We start from the raw sequence: 14,058 nt of genomic DNA on the forward strand, positions 1-14,058 counted from the left end.
GCAAGCATCAACTGTGATGGAAGCATTCGCAGCTTATTAAGTTTGTTTCTTCTTTTGGAATATAGCCAGACACACTGATGGAGGATTTGCTCTATTTTTGTCCCCTCCTCCCATTCATTATTCATGGAGTTTGTTGCCGGGAAAGATTACAACATTCACTGTTATGAACAAGTAGTGAAAAGGAATTGGGAGTTGTTACCTCAGACCACACAAGGACACATGAGATAACTTTATTATCTCATAGAAAAAAGGAGGGTTCATCAAAAAGTTTCAAATTTACATTTGGGTTTATCTTCCAATTAGAACATATCTGTGTTAATAGTCTTGATTCAAGAAAGCTGTGTTTAAAAAGATGGGGTTTTTTTAGGCTTCAGTGACCAAGCGCCTTATGGTCTCCTGCAGAAAAGGTGGTGTTGCTATAGTGCGCCTTTTCCCTGCTCCATCACCAGCACCTATTTTGGTATGCAGAGCAGTGCCCGACTGCAGGTTGGACGGAGCTTCATACAGTAACCAGTGAATAACCCAACGGCCAAGCCTGGCTAGAGGGACATTTCACCTACAACTGTTTCCATCACTTAATGAAAATTTCACCTCCCACCGAGCTGACATGTGCTTAAGCGTTAGGGGTCGCTTCATGCGTGCGCGTGTCTGTGTTGCTGTGTGCGCATGGGGCGCTGGCTTAGTGAAATTGCATAATCTTCAAACCCACTACGACTTTCATGCATGTCGTTTCAAGTCAGTGTCCTGCCCACCATGTAGACTAAAAGGGGGCTCTCAGCAGCGTCTCCTTTCACCGAGCGTTGGAGGTTCAGCTACAGACAGTCTTATGGAAATTATGGTATATGTGGCGCAAAACTGCCCCAAAAAGAAAACAACATATTTATCTGGGTGACGCAAGAAAAAAAAAAAAAAAAAAAGACTTGTTACTGATGCTTCCCATCTGACGGAGATCACCACCTACAACACACATCCACCTATTTTCTGAGGACGTTACCTCTAGGTGTCTACTAGAGACAGACGCTACCTCCGCAGCCACCGGCTCTTCACAGAGTCGCTCCGGTGCGGAGGAAAGCAGTGGAAGGAAGATCATTCTGCTGATCCCAGCACCTTCGGTTAATAAGGGAAGCACCAATACCTCCTTGGACGTCTCCCTCCGCCCTTTTTTTTTTGCCAATCGCCACCCCGCGGCTCCCTACCCGGAGGAGAAGAGTCGGGGAGGGGAAACCGAGGACACACCCGCGCATACTGTACGCGGTGTACACGGCAAGGATGCTGCAGACAACATGAGGTGAAAATCATCGACTGTCCCGAATTGGAAATTCATTTTTACCCCCACCTGCACTGGAGACTGAAGACCCGTTTGCCGCAGCTGATTATAGATGCCCACCTCCCTGACACCAGCGGGAGCATCCAGCCTCACCCAGAGACGAAAAAGATGTCTGTAGGTATGTATGAAATCAAGATAAAGCGGCTTTCATCCGTCTCCTCGATTCTGAGTATAAATCTTGTCGTACAATAGTTCATGTTTGGATTTGCACCTGTCAAGGCATGATTACCACACCTGCAATTTTTGTTGCATGACATATTATTTTGCAAAACCGTGCCTTCACTTGAGAGGGGTAGGAATGAAGATAGAGATGCATTTTTTCCCCTCTGAGAGCCAATTTCCTTTTGTGGGTAAATTATTTATAGATGTTTTTGAATATTTCAGTAACAGGCACCATTTCAAGACAAAAATGCTCCACCAAAACCTAAAGTCAGATCGTATAACCAGCTGTAAACCTTTTCCTTTAATCTCTTTTTGTTTTCTGATGGCACAATACATTTAAACATATATTTTTTAATGTTTAGACGGAAGATATCTGAGGAAGGGTGAAGTCTGGATTTAGTGTCTGCTGCATTACCATTACATGTATGGCAATTCAGTTCAACAAATATAGATGTTGCAGCAAATGCGTCCTGATTTGGGAGCTTTGCAAGTTTTTTTGTTATTATTTTAGCCCGTGGTTTTATCTGCATTGATGTTATTTACATGCAAAGCACGTTGGTTTTTTGAATGTTAATTAGTGAGAGTGTTGAATTATTTTCTATTTTCTGTTTGATCTTCAAGCTGAAAGAAAATTTAGGATTTCTCTGAGCTAAGCAGAAGGATTAATTGAGTGCTGAATCATTTCTCAGGTTTCTCTGACCTTGCTACTTTTCTCTGTTTGTCCTACCGCCAGTCAGCTCCTAGGTGACATCCTGTGGCCTTCAGGTCTTCACTCTGCTGAGTCCCCACCCTCTCCTGGCCCCCACCTGCAGTTCTCCAGGCTGCAGGACCCAGACATCCTGAAAGGTGCAGGCCACCTCGCCCTGCAGAATGACTGTTGCCACAGGCGACCCCTCTGACGAGGCAGCTGCACACCCAGGGCACCCCCTGGACTACGACCCAGAGGCTGACCATGAATGCTGTGAGAGGGTGGTCATTAACATCTCAGGGCTGCGCTTTGAGACACAACTCAAAACCCTCTCTCAGTTTCCCGAAACTCTGCTGGGGGATCCCAAAAAGAGGATGCGCTACTTTGACCCACTAAGGAACGAATACTTTTTTGACAGAAACAGACCGAGCTTTGATGCTATATTGTATTATTATCAATCAGGAGGCCGATTGAGAAGGCCGGTCAATGTCACTCTTGATATTTTTTCAGAAGAGATCCGCTTTTATGAGCTTGGGGAGGAGGCCATTGAGATGTTCAGAGAAGATGAAGGTTTCATCAAGGAGGAGGAACGTCCTCTTCCTGACAATGAGTTCCAAAGACAGGTGTGGCTTCTCTTTGAGTACCCAGAAAGCTCAGGTCCTGCTAGGATTATTGCCATAATTTCTGTCATGGTCATCCTGATATCTATTGTCAGCTTCTGTTTGGAGACTCTCCCAATATTCCGCAATGATGAGGAGGAAATGCATAAGTCCCATGCTCAAGTTTTTTCACCTGAGACCAACTCTACAATAATCAGCTACACATCCACCTACTTCACTGACCCCTTCTTTGTTCTAGAAACTCTCTGCATTATATGGTTCTCCTTTGAGTTTTTAGTGCGCTTCTTTGCCTGCCCAAGCAAAGCAGGCTTTTTTGGTAACATAATGAACATTATTGATATTGTTGCCATCATTCCTTACTTTATCACTCTTGGCACCGAGTTGGCAGATAGAGCAGAGGATGGTCAGCCAGGTCAGCAAGCCATGTCTTTAGCCATTCTCAGGGTTATCCGCTTGGTACGAGTCTTCAGGATCTTCAAGCTGTCCCGTCACTCCAAGGGGCTTCAGATTTTAGGTCAAACCCTTAAAGCCAGTATGAGAGAGCTTGGCCTCCTCATTTTCTTCCTCTTCATCGGGGTAATCCTGTTTTCCAGTGCAGTTTACTTTGCTGAAGCAGATGAGCCTGAGTCACAGTTTGAGAGCATCCCTGATGCATTTTGGTGGGCTGTGGTGTCAATGACAACAGTCGGCTATGGTGATATGGTCCCGACTACAATTGGAGGCAAGATAGTGGGCTCCCTCTGTGCCATTGCAGGTGTGCTGACCATTGCCTTGCCAGTGCCTGTCATTGTGTCCAACTTCAACTACTTCTATCACCGTGAGACTGAAGGCGAAGAGCAAGCTCAGTATCTGCAGGTCAATGTACCCAAAGCTGATTCAGCCGAGGAGCTAAAAAAGAGCCGAAGCGGCTCCACCATCAGCAAATCGGACTACATGGAGATTCAGGAGGCTGTAAACAACAGCAATGAAGACTTTCAGGAGGACAACCTTAAAACAGCCAACTGCACACTCGCCAACACAAACTATGTAAACATCACCAAGATGCTCACAGATGTGTAACCTTCATATGTTTTTCCCCATCACAGTGGGAAAAATGAAACTGTACTGCCACATGGAACAGAAATGCACCCTACTAAACACGTGATAGAAAAATCAAGGCAATAGAAAACAGAATGTCAATGACGATTTACCGAAAAATATTCCAAATGCCATATGCTCCCTTTAAAACTCCTAAAACAATTTCCGCAGTTCTAAGATTTGAATTTCTGCATGGAGTTGTCTTTGTATGATCAGCTGCAACAAAAATTGACAAAGCCTAAAACTGTCTTTCTCACCATTGTAGCCAACAGTTGCACACAATGAAAAGAAACAGAAAAAAGGAAACTCCCCGCTTTTGACCGCTGCCCCTTTATCTGTCATTTCAGATGGCACACAGCTCAGACGGGCTTCCTGAAGAGCCTGTTGTGTTCTACATATGCTGCTTCTTGGAGCAAAAGAAATAAAACTGTCATATGCTTTAACATTTAGAAAAAAAAGGAGGATGTGTGAGCATTAACCACGCCCACTCCAAATGGCTTGTGGATGACTTGTAACGATGCTGGTGGTTAAGTACACCATGTTATTTGAAGGATGTATGATAGCCATCAGCTCTTAGCTAATGGTTTGACACCCTTTCCCCTAGTAGACATCAGTATCTGATGAATGACTGACAATGGCCTTGAATTTTCACTGCTTTGGTCTTACATGTACTCTATGTATTGCAATGCAAGCTTTCCCACCTCCATTCACCCAAACTTGTCTTACTGCAGAGCTTTGAGACATCTTGAATGTTTCTTCTTGTTTAGTACTTCACTGTTTCACTTTTACAGAGCTTATCCATATAGATAGGTAGCTTAACTGTGACTTAGCTGATATCCAATAGGTAGGTAGGAAGAAAACATAGTCAGTAGATTACTGCATGACATTTTTATCTCAATGAGAAGTTCCACTTGGGTTTCAACTGCCACTTGCTTCACCTGGTCACTGTATATTTGTCTGTACACTGCCTTCTGTAGAAATCCACACTTTTAAAAGGATGCCTGCAGATAGCTATTAACCTGAAACTGTAAGTTTGAGAACTTTTGACTTATTAATAATAAGGTAATTTTCTACACTTAAAAAGATGTGTATCAATATTTACATTCCATCTAGAAGTCATTGCCATTTTGCCAGGTTGCTGTAATCTGAGCTGTGATTGGGTAAACGTAAACTCATACCCTGCTTTTGGATGTTAATCTCAGCCTCAGTGATCAAAGTCTTGAAATTGTGTCTGTTTCACAGATTCATCTAATTGTGTCCTTGTTATCAAAATAGCAACTTGTAGGGAAATGTTTGTTGGAAAAATGCTTTAACTGCCTTTTGTCTGGGTTTACGCTTTTCACCTAGTGTTGCATGACTTTAAAACATTTCTAGCATGTATGTAAGCGAAAACAGGAAGCATCTAAGAGACTAAAATAAAATATTGCAATAGATATATTTATTTCTTAAATGTAAAACAATATATCTTTATAGACAGATCACATAATACAGCATACATATGCTTTTATCAGAGATCTTAAGCCCTCTAAAATAAGCATGCGCTTTTCCATCTTGGCTATTTCTAACAATATTAATAATTGTTTATTTCAGAGTGCCAAAGATACACTCTCAATAGGCAAGATTTCTAGTCAAAGTAATTCTTAGGGAAATTGGCATATGACCTGTATCTTAACCAGAATTTTAGTATGCTTTGTTTTTAAACTGCCCTCAAAAAAGTAGGTGTTACCAGTAGGTTAATCTTTCAGCCATAAACAATAAGCTTACTTTTTCACCCTAAACATTTTATGAACATTGGCTTGATATAATAACAGTGAAGTCCCACTGTCTCCTGAGAAAACTCTGATGCCAGAAGCTCAATATATCTTTAAAAGTTGGCATCAGATGTGAATTAAGTTCTTGGATTGCATACAGCTAAAACTTTCCACAGTTCGCTCAACACTGCCAAGGTAACAGTCAAAGGCAGTAACATTAATATGGAAGGTGATAATTAGCAGCAGTGTAGCAGACATTGTCTGACCTACATATGGTCTGACTATGCCCCTATGTCTCTTGCCTCTGCTTTTTCTCACAGATGTCCAACGCAGTTACAAAAGATTGTTGCTTAAGAGAAGGTGTGTAGCAAGAATTGTGTTGATGAATTTTGTGAATGCAAGGGTTTCCTTTTTGATACTACAGTCTCAACCTAGAGTGGCAAAATGTTTCTGTGTCATTGCTGCCAGTATGTGCTCAGGATGCATCGTCCGACTGCCCGATGTGAGGCTTCCTAAGTCGTCTCTCTGTCCAAACTGTGGGTTTTTAGAGACTTTTTTTTACTTAAGTAATTTCCTTGGTAGTCTAAGGTAAATTGAGATGTTAAATTACTACTATCTCAAGGTAGAATAACAATAAGTAGCTTGTTTTTAGCAATACACCCATTCTACATATGTGGACCACTCTTTGTGAAAATATCCATGATTGTTTAACTACTTATTTTCATAAACCTCTTTCATCCAGTTAAGATTTTTTTTCCCCTGGGTACCAATTTGGATGTGTTAATGCACAGTGAGCAGTAATGTACACGTGTCACAGGGAGAGAAGAACCTCTGAATGTCAGCATCATAGTCTGGTTCTACAGCTGCATTATGCAACCGCATATCTTTATATTTGTGGAAAAACTCACAGTCTGACCAAAAATATTTGTCTATACATGCAAATGCATCATATTTTTATGTCTTCATTTGTTTTGTGTTTGGCACTTATGATAAATGTTATCATCTTAACATTTATCTGTAATGTAACAGGTGTGTTACTGTGTTTTAGTCTAACTCACTGTAGCAACTCATGCACTGGAGACCACAACATGGTAACTGAACATCCACTACTGTTTCTTCTTAAAGCACAAATAGAGCTGACTTTAAGAATATTAATTCTCACCCACAGAGGGACCCACCAGCAAATCCCACTCCATGAGCAGAGTGTCCCACAGTGAATACGTTGAGAGATCTATGCAGAGGTTGATTTTTTTAGCTGGCCGCTTTTAAGGAAATAGAACGTTTGAGTTCAGATTTCCTTTAATGTTTTATCTGCCACTAGATTCATGCTGGTTTAAAAAGCTGTTGAAAGAAACTGTAAGAAAACCCTAGGCTTGTTAGCTAAAGGAGAAATATTAACTGCCTGAGTTTTGGGTTTGTTTGAACTGCCATGTCAGCTCTCTGCAGCAAGCCCCCAGATAACTCAACCATATAAGACACAAAATGATCAATATGCAAACTGTGTGCAAGTGTGTGTTTAAGAATCAGTGTCCTTTCTTTCTCTTTTACACCCAGAGCCTGATAGTGTGGCATCCATTAAAACAACTTGTACAGCTGTTCACTTCACCTCTGCTCTGCTGTATAGAAGCCTAAAACATCCGACAATGCTGATACAGTGGATAATGATTTTTCTTTCTGTGAAATGAAATGTGGAACAATATTGTAAATAATCATAAGGAAGAATGGAGAAGGAACACATGTACTACATATTGTATGTAATGTTTGGATTCAAAAGTAGTATTACCTGCACTTTACAACAAAAAGGACAATCTATGGACAAGAAAATATGTAAAATAAGAAATACGTATACTTCCAAATGCTCATAACCCTGAAAAAGTAATATCAATAATGAAGCCAATAATTATTCAACTGAAACTGTGTTTGGTGTGATTATTGTGTCAGTTTTTGCAGCACGCATTGACAGATGCAGAGGTGTTTTTCAAATGTTTCACCAGCCTTTCTTCCTCCACATCCCAATGTCTGTGAGGTACTTGGTCTGCAAATGATTTGACTAAAATTAGCCCAAGAGCATCTTTGCTGATACAAAATGCCACGAATCTATCAAAGCCCCATTTGTTGTTATTTTTAGGGTAGCCAGCGTCTTTGTAGCCACGAGCATTGCAGAGGACATTTTCAAACGCCTCCTGGTATCTTCAGCTTCTTCCTCCCTTTAAGTGCATGCTATACACTCCCTGCAGTTTAAAAGAAAGAGCAGGGTGTTCTATTAATAGCGGTTTTTATTAGAGAATGAGATAGAGAGAGAAGGAAAAGAAGGAGAAGATAAAAAGAAGGTGGAATAAAAGATGCTATTGTGAAAAGACTGTTGAAGAGTCCTTAAAGTGAACTTGTGGTTCATCCAGCTACAAGGCACAGCTGGAAAGAACTGGAGAAATATAAATGTTTTTATTCTTAAAAATACATTTTTATGTCATGAAAAACATTAAAGACGAGAATGTAATGCTTGATCTTTAGGTTGTTAAACTCGTGGGATAATAATGCATGTGGATTGTAGTTAGCATGAGCGCATCCTTCCCGCCTGATTTACACCATCTGTAGTCAACTTGTGGTTAACTTCAGCTCTGCATTGTGAGCAGGAACACTTTGAGCCTCAGTTCTGTGTAGCTTCAGCTCTGCTGTAGTCATTAGTCTTGCTTTGATTTAGTGGTACTGTGTAACACTCCACAGCTCCACTTTGCAGGAACCAGGGCAATCATGGAAAGACAGATGGGACCGAGCCTCCCAAGCAAGGAATGTGGTTCTGGTGCAGGTGGTCACGGCTATGTACAGTGCAGTTGTTGTTATTGTTAGAGAGGAGTGAAGAGGAGTGAGTGCCTATGTGTTGTTTATCAGCAGCATGCCCACAGGAACACAGCTGAGGAGTCCTACAGGCTTCCACTGTACTTACCAGCGTGTAATTAGCAGAAGAGCACTGTGGGACCTGGAGCTTATCCAATAGGGCTGCCCTGGCATCACAGAACACCCCGCCGTTGGGACGTGCACCTTCAAATCCTGCCCTGGTTTAGTGAAAGTGCAAAACTACTTTAAGAAGGAGGAGCAGACTTCCTGAGCACACTGTCACAGTCACTTTGCGTAGGGGTTTGACTGAAAGCAAAAAACCTAACATAAGTGAACAATATTTTATAGGTTTACCTAAATGCCAAGGGATGAAGTAAGAAAGAGCAAAGAAATGCTGCCCTCTAGAGGCGTCATGGCTGAAATGGTGACGCAGTTGCTCAGGCATCAGTGAATGAGAAACCTAATCCTTTAAAGCAGTGGTCCCCAAACTTTTTCCTTCTCTGGTGGGGGCCGGAGTCAGTTTGTAACAGAAAAAGTGTGACGATTGCAGGAGTGTCTAAATGTAAAAATATATTGTTTTCCAGAAAGCACAATCAAATAACTCTCTCTGGGTTCTTCACAGAACAAGTCAGGAAATAAATAATAACCAAACAACCCTCTCTGGGTTCTTCACAAAAAAAAAATCCAGGAAGGATTATAGTCCGTATTTTCCGAACTATGAGCCGCACCGGACTATAAACCACAACCCCAAAGTTTTTTTTTTTTTAAACCAGTAAACATGCAAATCTAAGCCTCAGATATCTCTGCCGCTCTAGGTTTTCCACAACGATGCAGCAGCAGCAGAGGGGGGCGGACACCCAAAATCTGAGTCATAACAGAGCAATAGAATATCACATTTATTATAGTTTAAAAAGAAAAAGTTGTCAAGATTTAACAGAACTGATTACAGTAGTTTCCGAAGGTAACTGTAACAGTAAAAGTGCTGATCCCTCGTGTCTGCTACTAGCACGTGCTAAATCAGTGGTCCCAACCTGTTTATTACCGCGGACCGTCAAGACTTGGACCTTTTGTTGCGGCCCGGGGGGAGACGGGGAGGGGAGATGAACAGTCAGATAAGGCTTCTGCATGTTGGTGTTCCCACTAAATACTGAATATGCCCTATTTGGGTTGTCTTTACTCTTTTATCGCAGCCTGTGGGGTTTTCCCTGACTGGGAAGGAGAATACAACCTGTTTATGACAGGTAGCCAATCAAAAAGCGCGGTGACGTAAGAACAGAGGGGAATCCCAACCAGCTGACATATCACACAACTGAGAGTCCGGTGGGTATCGGAGATGATATATGGAAATTATGTTTATTCAGTTAAAAATGTTAACTATGAAAAAACATATTCACCTCCAAATCATAGAGCAGCAAATAGAGCGGCTGCTCCCGTCGTCTTTCTTCCATGCCTTTTCTTTTTATTACCTCTTTTATCTCTTAAAATGACTCCACAAACTATCACTGCTGCTTCTACATCGTCATCCGTGTTTGCTTATTCTAAATTCCCGCTATTTTTTATTTTTTTATTTTTTTTTTTTTGGGGGGGGGGGGGGGTTACTGGATTATCCTCTGGAATCGGGACTGGAATCGGTTCGTGCCGTGTGGCTGAACACGAACCGATCGAACCTGTTGTACTTTTATCAGCTCTGTGGTCACAGAGGTATGGAGAATCGGCCGACAATTCTTAAATTTTTGCCGTCTAAACCAGATTTAAGACTAAAAAGCTCTACTCATCTCCTCTTGACCACTGCCAAACGCTCTGACTCTGGTCGCTATGGAAACATTTATATATCCCTTCAAAATAATATACAGAAGCGCCACAAAAACAAACATTTTACTTTCGTGAAAAATTTAACTCACAATAATGACTAACGGGAGCCCTGAGCTTGTTTCTCTGCAACGAGACAGTCCGATCTGGGAGTGATGAGAGACAACGACACCCGAGCTGTGTTGCTTGAGCACAGCCTGCTTGGTCTCTACGTGGCAAAGCAGCTTGAAGCTTCATTGCCTCATTAGCAGCCGGTCGCCGCATGTTATGCAGAGCGGCTTGTAATGTGGGACTCACCTACCGGTCCAGGATAAATCCATTCTCCTGGCTCTTCTCTGGGCCTTTTCCCCTTTGCAAAGAAACTTTCCAAAGACATCTGATCTGTTTCTTACTCATTTTGCTGCTTGTGGGCTCAATGTTGGCGCGCAAGTAACCAGACTTCCAATGATTCACTTCCTGCTAAAGAGCCCCCTGGTGGTTGAAGAAAAATCCACATATAAACGGCTTGTAGTCCGGAAAATATGGTATATGAAAAAAAAATCTAAATGCTCTCTGGTATTGTTTAGGGGGCCGGACCAAATGTGGAGGCGGGCCGGATTCGGCCCGCTGGCCGTAGTTTGGGGACCACTGCTTTAAAGTTATCATATTTACCAGACACATTTCTCCTATGAAAATATAGTAAACGTGATATTTCTTTGCTAATGCCTGTTATTCAGTGTAATACTGTAACTGTGTAAGGACTGGACATCAAGTTTGTGTGATTACTTTGTTTTAAACACGTTTGTCAAGTACGACCCATGGTTTCTTGATGAATTGAGATCTGAGTAATGTGAGACCAAATCAACACGTCATGTTTGCTGTGCTTTCCAAATCCTTTCTGAACCATTTTTTTCTTTTGAATCAGGGGCCATTATTTTGTTGAACAAGGGCACATGGCATCAGGTCATACTAATTTCTAATCCAAAGTTTGCATCTATGTAGCATATGATGAACTTCTTTGACATATTTCTGTCAGAATTAGTGTAAAACATCTGTTGGATCAAAAGCCTTCAGTCTGCAGGTGCAGTAGTAAGTTTTAGCAACTCTTGACCCAATTGCTGAATCTCCACTATTTCTTCCTATAAAACCAAGCTTCCACTTCTCTCTTTTTCTGCTTTTAACTCACAATCTCTGAACATATAACATTCACCTGAAGTCTAATCCATCTCACCTCTTAACAGCTGCCTTGGTGAAGAGACAGTCAGGGTTATTTAATTCCCTTATTAATGGTTATATAGTAAAATTATTTCATTCATGGAAAATCTGTAAATGTTTCTTAAGTCTTCCTCCTCTTCTGTAAACTTGGATATAAATAGTACCAAATACACAATAACCTTTAGTTTTCGTCACTGTCATATGGAGAGTCTGAACACAAACAGCATTCACACAATCAGCTGTGGCCCTGTGGGTGGGGGGGCAGGTAACTGGGCCATGCAGGGGCGGATCTAGAAAAATATTTATGGGGTGGCAAGGATGTTATCAGGGGTGGCAGTATATATATCCATCCATTTTCTTGCACCCTTGTCCCTTGGTGGGGTCGGGAGGGTTGCTGGTGCCTATCTCCAGCTAATGTTTTGGGCGAGAAGCGGGGTCACCCTGGACAGGTCGCCAGTCTGTTGCAGGGCAACACAGAGACACAAAGGACAGACTGGCGACCTGTCCAGGGTGTACCCCGCCTCTCGCCCGGAACGTTAGCTGGAGATGGGCACAGAAGGTTGTGGGTTCAATTCCCAGCCCTGGTCTTTCTGCATGGAGTTTGCATGTTCTCCCTGTGCATGCGTGGGTTTTCTCTGGTCTCTCTAAATTGTCCCTAGGTGTGAGTGTGTGTGTGTGCATGGTTGTTTGTCCTGTGTGTCTCTGTGTTGCCCTGCAACAGACTGGCGACCTGTCCAGGGTGACCCCGCTTCTCGCCCAGCACGCCAGCTGCAGATAGGCACCAGCAACCCTCCCGACCCCACCGAGGGACAAGGGTGTAAGAAAATGGATGGATGGATATATATATATATATATATATATATATATATATATATATATATATATATATATATATATATATATATATATATATACAATTTCTTAATATTTATTTTTACGTCTTTCATACTCCTGCTAATTGATATGTATTACTGGACTGGACAGAAATTTCTTTACCTTGTAAACCCTTCTAATTTGCTATTCTTTTCACTCACCCTCCTGTTTGACCAAATTTGACTGGACGTCAGAGAGCTTTGGAAATTCACTGATTAGGAATTTTGGATGAGAGATAAAACCCTTTTCTGAAAAAAATCCAGCACTTATTGAAGCACTTAGGAAACCCGGAAAACCTGGGAAATTTGATTATTTAAGTCAAGTTAGAAGAAACTCACCAGGTTCATATTTCATGAACAAACATGTTTCTCAGCAGAAAAAAAAAAGAAATGAATTATCTATGTAATCTATGAAATATTTATATTCACTATATATAGAACTCATCACATATAGATAAACTTTGAACAAAAAGTAGGGAGATGTGTGTTTGGATAAATATATCTGATACTATTGAAAGGCCTGTTTATTTTTCTTTACATGTTGTCACATTTGTAAGGAAAATGCATTTTTGGGGCTTGGAAAATTGTCAATAGTCTCATTATTAATGTAATCAATTCACAAACACATCAATCATTAGGTTCTGTTTTTTTTTCCTGTGTAATTCTTGACTGTTGTGTAGTTATTTCCAATGATGACCAATTATTAGTCTGAGAAATATGCATAGATGTTCTTGATTCTTTAAATGTTCTCATATACATCTTAAATTGACTGTCAAATTAAATGTGCCAGTATTTAGGTCATAAAATACTGACCTATTCTTCCAGGCCAGTATTTCATGTTTTGTCTGTACCTGAATCTATGAATCACCATGTGAGAAACTGGCACTATGTGCCTGCTGACAAAAGGTTTCCAGGGTGGAGCTTTCATGTCAGGCATTAGAAACGAGGCGGTTAAGCAGCTTGCCTTCATTCATAATTCATGTTGGATCAAAGAAACTGATTCACTTTAAACCGCATATAGGTAAACAAAGACTTAAAATAACAAATGGATGCAGTTTTGATCTTGTGCAATTGAGCAACATTGTTCCAAGTAGTGAAAATTGAGGTCAGTGTAAAGGGTGAATGTTTCTACCAGATGTTATAAAGGGAACAAAGGCAGCTGCAACACACATGGAACACAACAATTGCAACAAAGGCCAGCAATGCTCCTCTTGATAAGCTGATACCCAGTGCTTAGAGTTGAATACCTGTCTGTCTGTCTCCAACAACATGGCAGCAACCAGGGCTTTCCAGCACCACTGAGACAAACACACTGAGGTATCCAATTCCTGCACATACCAACGCCTAGAGGCTGAACAAAGCAACCAGAGACCTCACAAGGATTTAGCCCCTCTGTTGGGAGCAGAAATATTTTATAAGCCAAGAAGAAATGCTACTCCAGGAGACTGTATTAGCACTGAAGAACTGCATTATGGGTGTTGTGTGGGTTTTAGTGCTGCATGCCACTGATAAGACCCTCACTGGTCCCTAAGACAAGGTGAGGGGGAATTAAGTGGAAGAATAATGCTAAATGTTGATTATATTCATTGAAATAAAGGGATATAGCAATGATTAAGTTCACACTGCAATGTTTTTAGATCAGTTTAGCAACATTAATCAAAATAGTGTTTTTAATTGCACTATAACATTATTTTGTAATAGTAGCAGTCCTACAGAAAGGAAT

General features: G+C 41.3%; 1 protein-coding gene across 2 annotated transcripts; it reads left to right on the forward strand.

Annotated features, from left to right (window-relative positions):
- The first annotated feature begins 588 nt into the window (after positions 1–588).
- On the forward strand, positions 589–7,539 carry LOC103464696 (potassium voltage-gated channel subfamily A member 2). 2 transcript variants are annotated; one of them, XM_081606864.1, is made up of 2 exons: positions 589–1,445; positions 2,227–7,539. In XM_081606864.1, exon 2 carries the CDS (start codon positions 2,360–2,362, stop codon positions 3,854–3,856), a length of 1,497 nt encoding a protein of 498 aa, XP_081462990.1. In that variant the 5' UTR covers positions 589–1,445; positions 2,227–2,359; the 3' UTR covers positions 3,857–7,539. The 2 variants fall into 2 exon arrangements, with proteins under 2 accessions (XP_081462990.1, XP_008407175.2); XM_008408953.3 differs by having other exon boundaries at positions 591–1,445; positions 2,223–7,539.
- Positions 7,540–14,058: the final 6,519 nt, after the last annotated feature.

Source organism: Poecilia reticulata, chromosome 5 (assembly GCF_904066995.2).
Source record: "Poecilia reticulata chromosome 5, P_reticulata-male-v2, whole genome shotgun sequence".
NCBI lineage: Eukaryota > Metazoa > Chordata > Actinopteri > Cyprinodontiformes > Poeciliidae > Poecilia > Poecilia reticulata.